Source organism: Tetrao urogallus (genome assembly GCF_951394365.1).
Source record: "Tetrao urogallus genome assembly, contig: scaffold_182, whole genome shotgun sequence".
NCBI lineage: Eukaryota > Metazoa > Chordata > Aves > Galliformes > Phasianidae > Tetrao > Tetrao urogallus.
In genome coordinates, this window is record NW_027639027.1 from 1 (window position 1) to 9,796 (window position 9,796).

General features: G+C 65.8%; 1 protein-coding gene across 1 annotated transcript; it reads left to right on the forward strand.

The window, feature by feature from the left end:
* Window positions 1-308: 308 nt before the first annotated feature.
* AMHR2 (anti-Mullerian hormone receptor type 2) lies at window positions 309-7,197 on the forward strand (the record flags this gene model as incomplete). The annotated part of the gene is made up of 8 exons (XM_079551051.1): window positions 309-378; window positions 2,147-2,256; window positions 4,238-4,462; window positions 4,722-4,836; window positions 4,910-5,067; window positions 6,179-6,326; window positions 6,445-6,581; window positions 7,066-7,197. The coding sequence occupies 8 exons, from the start codon at window positions 309-311 to the stop codon at window positions 7,195-7,197; spliced, it is 1,095 nt and encodes a 364-aa protein (XP_079407177.1).
* Between the last annotated feature and the right edge of the window lie 2,599 nt (window positions 7,198-9,796).

Consider the following 9,796-nt stretch of genomic DNA (forward strand, 5'->3'; position numbering starts at 1 on the left):
GGGGAGGGGGCTCAAGGGGACCCAAAGCACCCATGGGTGGGGGGGGGGGATGGAGGATCCATGGGGGGGTGGAGGTCGGGTTGGGGGACCCACGGGTGGGGACTTGGAGCTGTAGGGGATTTCTGTGGGATGGGGGACCCACAAAGGTCAGGGGGAGCCCTGGGGGGCTCTGCCTCCTAATAAAGGGGTCCCTGTCATGTTGGGGGGGAGGGGGAGGGTGTTCACAAGGGCAGGGGGGTCCCCAGGGTTGGGGGGGGGGTCCCGGTGTCACCGAGGTCTTTGTCCCAGCGCCCAGCAAGGTGCCACCCATGGGGACGCCGTGGCTGTGGGGTGCTGTCCCCCTCCTCCTCCTCCTCCTCGCCTGCCTGGCTGCGCTGGGTAGGGGTCATCAGGGGACACTGGGTGACATGGGGGGGGGGGGGAGCAAGGGGGCACCCGGCTGCAGAGCAGCACCCCCAGCCCCACCTGGGAGGGACGTGAGGTGCTGTGCCCACAGCTGTGGGTGTCTGAGTCCCCATTGCTGCTGTGGGTGTCCCCACGTGTCCCATCCCAGCATTGCCAAAGGTCCCCAAGCACCAAGGCGCTGAATCTGGAGTGGGGGGGTCCCTGGGTGTCCCAATCCCCCATGGGCCCAAAGTGGGGGGGCTCCTGTGCACCCCCAGGTTCTGTGTCCCCATGTCCCCGTGTCCCCGTGTCTCCGTGTCCCCATGTCCTCATGTCCCCGTGTCCCCATGTCCTCATGTCCCCATGTCCTCATGTCCCCATGTCCTCCTGTCCCCATGTCCTCATGTCCCCATGTCCCCATGTCCTCCTGTCCCCATGTCCTCATGTCCCCATGTCCTCCTGTCCCCATGTCCCCATGTCCCCATGTCCTCCTGTCCCCATGTCCTCATGTCCCCATGTCCCCATGTCCTCCTGTCCCCATGTCCCCATGTCCCCATGTCCCCATGTCCCCATGTCCTCCTGTCCCCATGTCCCCATGTCCCCATGTCCCCATGTCCTCCTGTCCCCATGTCCCCATGTCCCCATGTCCCCATGTCCTCCTGTCCCCATGTCCCCATGTCCTCATGTCCCCATGTCCTCATGTCCCCATGTCCCCATGTCCCCATGTCCTCCTGTCCCCATGTCCCCATGTCCCCGTGTCCCCATGTCCCCATGTCCTCCTGTCCCCATGTCCCCATGTCCCCATGTCCCCATGTCCCCATGTCCTCCTGTCCCCATGTCCTCCTGTCCCCATGTCCCCATGTCCCCATGTCCTCCTGTCCCCATGTCCCCGTGTCCCCATGTCCCCATGTCCCCATGTCCTCCTGTCCCCATGTCCCCGTGTCCCCATGTCCCCATGTCCCCATGTCCTCCTGTCCCCATGTCCCCATGTCCCCATGTCCTCATGTCCCCATGTCCCCATGTCCCCATGTCCCCATGTCCTCCTGTCCCCATGTCCTCCTGTCCCCATGTCCCCATGTCCTCCTGTCCCCATGTCCCCATGTCCCCATGTCCCCATGTCCTCCTGTCCCCATGTCCCCATGTCCCCATGTCCCCATGTCCCCATGTCCTCCTGTCCCCATGTCCCCGTGTCCCCATGTCCCCGTGTCCCCATGTCCTCATGTCCCCATGTCCCCATGTCCCCATGTCCTCCTGTCCCCATGTCCCCATGTCCCCATGTCCCCATGTCCCCATGTCCTCCTGTCCCCATGTCCCCATGTCCCCGTGTCCCCATGTCCCCATGTCCTCCTGTCCCCATGTCCCCATGTCCCCATGTCCTCCTGTCCCCATGTCCCCATGTCCCCATGTCCCCATGTCCTCCTGTCCCCATGTCCCCATATCCCCATGTCCCCATGTCCTCCTGTCCCCATGTCCCCATGTCCCCATGTCCCCATGTCCCCATGTCCCCATGTCCTCCTGTCCCCATGTCCCCATGTCCCCATGTCCCCATGTCCCCATGTCCTCCTGTCCCCATGTCCCCATGTCCCCATGTCCCCATGTCCTCATGTCCCCATGTCCCCATGTCCTCCTGTCCCCATGTCCCCATGTCCCCATGTCCCCATGTCCCCATGTCCTCCTTTCCCCATGTCCCCATGTCCCCATGTCCCCATGTCCTCCTGTCCCCATGTCCTCCTGTCCCCATGTCCCCATGTCCCCCTCCCAGGGCGCAGACGGACCCGGGCGCAGATGGCTCAGACACCACAGGGAGGCCGGGGGCTCAGAGCCCCCCCAAAACCCCCCAGCCCAGACCTTCCTGCGCTGCGCTTCCTCCAGGTGGGGCAGCACCCATGGGTGGGGGCACTGATGGGAGGTTTGGGGGGGAGGGGGAGGGGAGGGAATCCGTATTTGGGAACTGTGGGTGTGGGATTTGGGCTGTGCAGCACCGGGGGTAACGGGGTCGCGGTACCTGGGGGCACCCATGGGTGCATGGGGATGGGGGTCCCTGGGCGTGTGGGTGCTCAGGGCTGCTGACACCCAGGGGTCCTTCGGGATGGGAACACCAGGATTTGGGGTTTGGGGGTTGGGGGCACCCATGGGTACATGGGGATGGGGGTCCTTAGGGATGGGGGCAGCAGGATTTGGGGTTTGGGGGTTGGGGTTTGGGGTTTGGGATTTGGGGACACCCATGGGTGCATGGGGATTGGGGTCCTTAGGGATGGTGGCAGCGAGATTTGGGGTTTTGGGGTTGGGGTTTGGGGACACCCATGGGTGCATGGGGATTGGGGTCCTTAGGGATGGTGGCAGCGGGATTTGGGGTTTGGGGTTGGGGACACCCATGGGTGCATGGGGATGGGTTTCCTTGGGTGTGTGGGTGCTCAGGGCTGCTGACACCCAGGGGTCCTTAGGGATGGGAACACCAGGATTTGGGGTTTTGGGGTTGGGGGCACCCATGGGTGCATGGGGATGGGGGTCCTTAGGGATGGGGGCAGCAGGATTTGGGGTTTGGGGTTTGGGGACACCCATGGGTGCATTGGGATGGGGGGTCCTTAGGGATGGTGGCAGCGGGATTTGGGGTTTTGGGGTTGGGGTTTGGGGGTTGGGGACACCCATGGGTACATGGGGATGGGGGTCCTTAGGGATGGTGGCAGCAGGATTTGGGGTTGGGGACACCCATGGGTGCATGGGGGGATGGGGGTCCTTAGGGATGGTGGCAGCAGGATTTGGGGTTTGGGGTTGGGGACACCCATGGGTGCATGGGGATGGGTTTCCTTGGGTGTGTGGGTGCTCAGGGCTGCTGACACCCAGGGGTCCTTCGGGATGGGAACACCAGGATTTGGGGTTTTGGGGTTGGGGGCACCCATGGGTGCATGGGGATGGGGGTCCTTAGGGATGGGGGCAGCAGGATTTGGGGTTTGGGGTTTGGGGACACCCATGGGTGCATGGGGGGATGGGGGGTCCTTAGGGATGGTGGCAGCGGGATTTGGGGTTTTGGGGTTGGGGTTTGGGGGTTGGGGACACCCATGGGTACATGGGGATGGGGGTCCTTAGGGATGGTGGCAGCAGGATTTGGGGTTGGGGACACCCATGGGTGCATGGGGATGGGGGTCCTTAGGGATAGTGGCAGCAGGATTTGGGGTTGGGGACACCCATGGGTGCATGGGGGGATGGGAGTCTTTAGGGATGGTGGAAGAAGGATTTGGGGTTGGGGACACCCATGGGTGCATGGGGATGGGGGTCCTTAGGGATGGTGGCAGCAGGATTTGGGGTTTGGGGTTTGGGGACACCCATGGGTGCATTGGGATGGGTTTCCTTGGGTGTGTGGGTGCTCAGGGCTGCTGACACCCAGGGGTCCTTAGGGATGGGGGCAGCAGGATTTGGGGTTTTGGGGTTGGGGTTTGGGGACACCCATGGGTGCATGGGGATGGGGGTCCTTAGGGATGGTGGAAGAAGGATTTGGGGTTGGGGACACCCATGGGTGCATGGGGGGATGGGGGTCCTTAGGGATGGTGGCAGCGGGATTTGGGGTTTGGGGTTGGGGACACCCATGGGTGCATTGGGATGGGTTTCCTTGGGTGCGTGGGTGCTCAGGGCTGCTGACACCCAGGGGTCCTTCGGGATGGGAACACCAGGATTTGGGGTTTTGGGGTTGGGGGCACCCATGGGTGCATGGGGATGGGGGTCCTTGGGGATGGGGGTCCTTAAGGATGGTGGCAGCAGGATTTGGGGTTTTGGTTCTGAGGACACCCATGGGTGCCTGGTTCTCTGCTATGGGGACACATCCCCCCCCCCCCAATTCCCCCCCCTTTGGGCGCAGGTGCTGCAGGCCGGGCGCTTCTCGGCGGTGTGGAGAGGCACCCTGCAGCAGCGCCCGGTGGCCATCAAGGCTTTTGCTGAGGGAGCGGCGCGGCGCTGGGCAGCCGAGCGGGCGGTGCACGAACTGCCGCTGATGGAGCACGAGAACGTGGCGAAGCTGTTGGGCACCCGGGGCGCCGGGCCGTGCGCGAGGGGGGGGCTGCTGGTGCTGCAGCTTTACCCGGCCGTGAGTGCGGGGAGGGGCGATGGGGGGTGAAAGAGGGGGGCTGGGGTGCGGGTGGGCATGGAAGCACGTGGGGGGGGGCTGTCGATGTTGTGCATGCAGGGCTGCGGTGCCCTGGGGGTGCGCAAGGCACGGTTGGGGATGCAGAGCCGCCACGGCCCCACGCCAGCACCGCTCCACCTCCAGCCCTGTCCCCGCATTGTCCCCAACCCCCCCGACCCCCCTTGGGTGCCCTCCTGCCCCCCATGTCCCCCCCCCCCAGGGCTCCCTGCAGCACTTCCTGCGCCAGCACGTCTCCCCGTGGGCCGGCAGCGCACGCCTGGCTCTGTCCCTGGCCCGCGGCCTCGCCTTCCTGCACCAGGAGCTGTGGCGCGACGGTGAGACCCCCCCCCGACCCCCAAATGTCCCCTGGTGTGCGACCCCACAGCGGTGACCTCCCCGCATCCCCAGGGCTGTACAAACCCAGCGTGGTGCACCGCGACCTCAGCAGCCAGAACGTCTTGGTGCGCCAGGACGGCACCTGCGCCATCGGGGATTTCGGGCTCGCCATGGCGCTGCCGCCCCGCGCTCACAGCGGCAGCGGGCAGGGAATGGCTCACATCCGCAGGGTGAGATGGGGGGTGGAGGGGTGACAGGGGGGCAGGATGGACCCAAAGTGTGCTGGGCTGTGGCGTGAGAATGAGCCGGGTGTGAGCATGGCTCTGGTGTGAGCATGGCTGTGGTGTGAGCATGGCTGTGGTGTGAGCGTGGCTGTGGTGTGAGCATGGCCCTGATGTGAGCATGGCTGTGGTGTGAGCATGGCCGTGGTGTGAGCGTGGCTCTGGTGTGAGCGTGGCTGTGGTGTGAGCATGGCTCTGGTGTGAGCGTGGCTGTGTTGTGAGCATGGCTGTGTTGTGAGCATGGCTGTGTTGTGAGCATGGCTGTGTTGTGAGCATGGCTCTGGTGTGAGCGTGGCTGTGGTGTGAGCGTGGCTGTGGTGTGAGCATGGCTGTGTTGTGAGCATGGCTGTGTTGTGAGCATGGCTGTGGTGTGAGCGTGGCTGTGGTGTGAGCGTGGCTGTGGTGTGAGCATGGCTGTGTTGTGAGCATGGCTGTGTTGTGAGCATGGCTGTGTTGTGAGCATGGCTGTGGTGTGAGCATGGCTGTGTTGTGAGCATGGCTCTGGTGTGAGCATGGCTGTGGTGTGAGCATGGCTGTGTTGTGAGCATGGCTGTGGTGTGAGCATGGCTGTGTTGTGAGCATGGCCCTGATGTGAGCATGGCTGTGTTGTGAGCATGGCTCTGGTGTGAGCATGGCCCTGGTGTGAGCGTGGCTGTGGTGTGAGCGTGGCCGTGGTGTGAGCATGGCTCTGCTGGGAGCGTGGCCGTGGTGTGAGCATGGCTGTGGTGTGAGCATGGCTGTGTTGTGAGCATGGCCCCGGCCCCAGTGTAATCTTGGTCCTGTTGTAAGCACAGCCCTAATGCAAGAATGGCCCTAGTGCAAGCATAGCTTTAGTGCAAACATGGCTTTGGTGCAAACATAGCTTTGGTGCAAGCATGGGTTTGGTGAAAATATGGCCCTGATGCAAAAAAGACCCTGGTGTAAGCACAGCCCTGGTGCAAACTTGGCTTTGGTGCAAGCTCGGCCCTGCTGTAAGCTTGGCCCTGCTGTAAGCTTGGCCCTGCTGTAAGCTCAGTGCTGTTATAAGCACGGCCCTGCTGTAAGCACGGTGTGGGTGCAGGCGGGCACCCAGCGCTATTTGGCCCCGGAGATCCTGGATGAGAGTCTGGACCTGCGCTCCTGGGGCCGCGCGCTGCTGCAGGCTGATGTCTACGCCTTGGCGCTGCTGCTCTGGGAGATCCTGTCACGCTGTCAGACCCTCAGCCCCGGTGAGCGCCCACCCCCAAAACCCCAAAGCCCCGCGAGCCGCCCCCACGTCCCATCAACGCCACCGACCCCGCTGAGCTCCTCCTCCCCCCCCTCACCTCCCCTCCTCCCCCCACCCAGGCGTTCCGGTGCCGGAGTTCCGCCTGGCCTATGAGGCCGAGTTGGGGGGCAGCCCCACAGCAGCGCAGCTCCGGCGTTTGGCGGTGGAGGAGCGGCGGCGCCCATTGATCCCCCCAACGTGGCATCGCACAGCGCAGGTGGGACCCCGACATGGGGGGCGGGGGGTGGGGGGCACGGGGGGAACCGGCACGTAGGGGTGGCCAGGGGTCCCTGGGGTGCCCGTGGGGGGGGGAGGGTGCCATAGGGGTGACCTTATACTGGGGGGGATCTCGGGGTGCTCAGAAGGGATTTGGGGGTCCCGTAGGAGTGGCTTTAAGCAGGGGGTGCCTATGAGAGTCTGGAGGTGGCTGGAGTGGCCCAATACTGAGGGGGTTTAGGGGGTGTGTGAGGTTTGGGGGTCCCATAGGGGTGCGCAGGGTGACTTTCTATGGGGGGATGGGGGTGCCTGTGCTCGGGGGGGGCCCTACTCGAGTACCAGGGGTGCACAGTGGGTGCCCAATCCCAGGAGCTCCCCACCGGGGGTCCCACGTGAGGTACCTTGGGAGTGGGGGTCCCGAGTGCCCCATCACTGACCGCGGTGTGTGGGGGGGGGATGGGGGTGGCGGGGGATGTTCCCTGCAGCCCTCGGGGGCTCTGCAGGAGCTGCTGGAGGATTGCTGGGACCCCGACCCCGAAGCCCGGCTGTCGGCCGAGCGAGCCCTGCAGCGCCTACAGCGCCTGGCGGCCCCCCCAGAGCCCCCCCCGAGGAGCTGACCCGGAGGTGAGACCCGAAATGGGGAAACTGAGGCACGGGGGGTTGGGGGGGGGGGGGAGGAAAGGGGCCCCGCACGCCGCCGCGGTAGGACAGAAGACCACGCCCCCAAAAGGGCGGGGCCATCAATGACCCCGCCCCCTGCGTAGACCACACCCACCTCCGCAGGCCCCGCCCCTCCCCGCTTCCTGCAGGGCGGGGCCGCGCGCGGAGTGAAGGAAGCGGAGGTGGGAGCGGAGCTGGCGGGACCCCAGGACCCCGCACCCCCAGATTTCCCCCCCCCCAGTGTACCCCAAATCGCCCCCCCAATGCTTCTGCACCCCTCACTGTCCCTGCACCCCTATGTACCCCAAATCCCCATTGCTTTTGCACCCCCAAATCCCTATTGCTCCCTGTCCTCCCCCTTCCAAGCCCCCCCCCCCAAATCTCTCACCACCCGGAACCCCCAAATATCTCTGACCTCCCCCCCCACCCCCTTTGGTTTCCTCTCGGGAGCTTTGTGGGGGGACGTCCCTGTGCAGGAGGGGGGGACCCCTGGGGGCGGTTGGGGTCACAGCTCACCTCGTGTCCCCCCATCTTCTCCCCCCATATCCAGGTCCTGGAGCAATTTCCGCCATGTGGGATCCCAATGCAGGTAAGGGGGGGGGGGGGAGTGGATGACAACATCCCAAAAAGTCTGGAAATGACCCCCGGAAATGGGGGGCAGCTTCACCTCTAGCTCCTGTCCTCCCCCCAGAGCGATCAGGGAGGTTGCTCCCCCCTAATTTTCTCATTTCTCCCCCTAAACAGGGCACCCGCCCCCCCCCAACCCCGTGTACCCCCCGCAGCCACCACCCCCCAACCCCTCCTACCCCCCCCACCCCCCCCACCCCGCGGCCCCCCCGTACCCCACTGGGCAGCCCCTGTGCCCCCCTGCAGCTCCCCCAAGCACCCCCATAGCCCCCCCATACCCCCCTAGCACCCCTCCGTACCCCCCCGGTACTGTCCTGCCCCCCTCGGTCCCTCTGTGCCCAATGGGACCCCCAGGGTGCCCCCCCCTGCAGCCCCCATATGCTGGGGTGCCCCCTCTCATCCCCCCTGGGCTGGACAAGAAGGCGGCGAAGAAGATGAAGAAGAGGATGAAGAAGGCTCAAAAGAGGCACAAGGTGATGGGGGGACACGCACAGGGTTTTGGGGGGGGACACATTTTGAGGTCACCCCCCCAGTGCTCAACTGTGTCCTGTTGTCCTGCAGCGCTCTTTGTCCTCCTCCTCTTCCTCCTCCTCCTCCTCCAGCAGCGACTCCGACTGATGGCGGTGCCACCCATGTCCTGGGGCCACCTGGGGGCCAACTGTGTCCTCCTGTGGCCCCCCCACGTGCTGTGACCACCTGTGGAACCACCCATGAGCACCTCCTGGAGTCTCAGGACCACCCAAGACCACCCGTGACCACATGGAACCCACGAGCACCTGGGACCACCCCGACCACCCCATATCCATGTAGGACCTCCTGTGACCACCCCATATCCACCACCGACCGTCTGGGAACCCCCCCCGTGCGCACCGGGTGTCCCCATGTTCCTTCACCCCAATGGGGCCGTGTGTGCGTGCTGAGGGGGTGTTTTGGCTTCAGCGTGTGTCAGCATATTATGGGATGGTCCCATTGGGTTCTGTAAGATCCCACTGCGTTCTGTGGGGTGCTGTGGGTCTGGTGGGTTCCATGGTGTCACAGCTGCTGGGGTTGCTGCTGCTGCCTCCGAATAAAACCCTGAGACCCTCACAGTCTGTGTCAGAGCCTCCTTTGCGTTGTGTGGGGCAAACTCCACTGGGGAGGGGTCACTCCTAACCCTAATGCCGCATTGCCCCCATCGCTCTCCCCATCCCCACCCCTTCCTGTCCCCCTTTGTCCCAGCCCCCACCGCCCCCCCCAATCTCCCGTTTCCCCTCATCGCCCACTGCCATCCCTCAGTCCTCCCGGCCGCCAGGGGCGCTGCGTGCAGACGGCGGCGCTCTGCCCGCCCTCCTCTCTGTGGCGCGCGCTGAGGCCGGAGGGCGGAACGAGGGAGGAGGGGGCGGAGCGCTGCCTCTCTGTCCCCGCCCCGCCGCGCCTCGCTGGTGCGCGCCGTCCGTTTCCGGGTCGGGGCGGTTGTAAATCGGCCGCTCCCGCCGCCCCCGCCCAGACCCGCCGCGGCCGCCGCAGCAGGAGCAGCCGCCGCCTCCTCCCGTCGCCGCCATCCCGCCCGCCCCGGCGCGCTCCCTCTCCCCCCCCACCTCCCTCCCCTCCTCCCCGCCCTCCCTCCTCCCGCTCCGCCCGGAGCGCCCTCATCCCGCCGCCGCCGTTACCGGCGCCGCTCCAGGTAGGCCCGACCTCCGCCCCCCACCCCCATCACCCCCCGCTTTCCTTTTACCCGCTCCCCGCGCGCCATCCGCCGCCCTCTTCCACCCCAACCGCGAAGCCGCGGCCTTGCGTAGCGCCGCCGTCCCGCCCTGCGCCGCCTGCCGCCGGCCGCGCCCTCACGCCAGCCCGAGGCCTAAGCGCGGCCTACTGCGGCCTAGGCCGCGGCCTGCGCACCGCGCCACCTCTGGGGGGGGGGAGGGGGGTGCCGCCGCCCCTCCCCCCCCC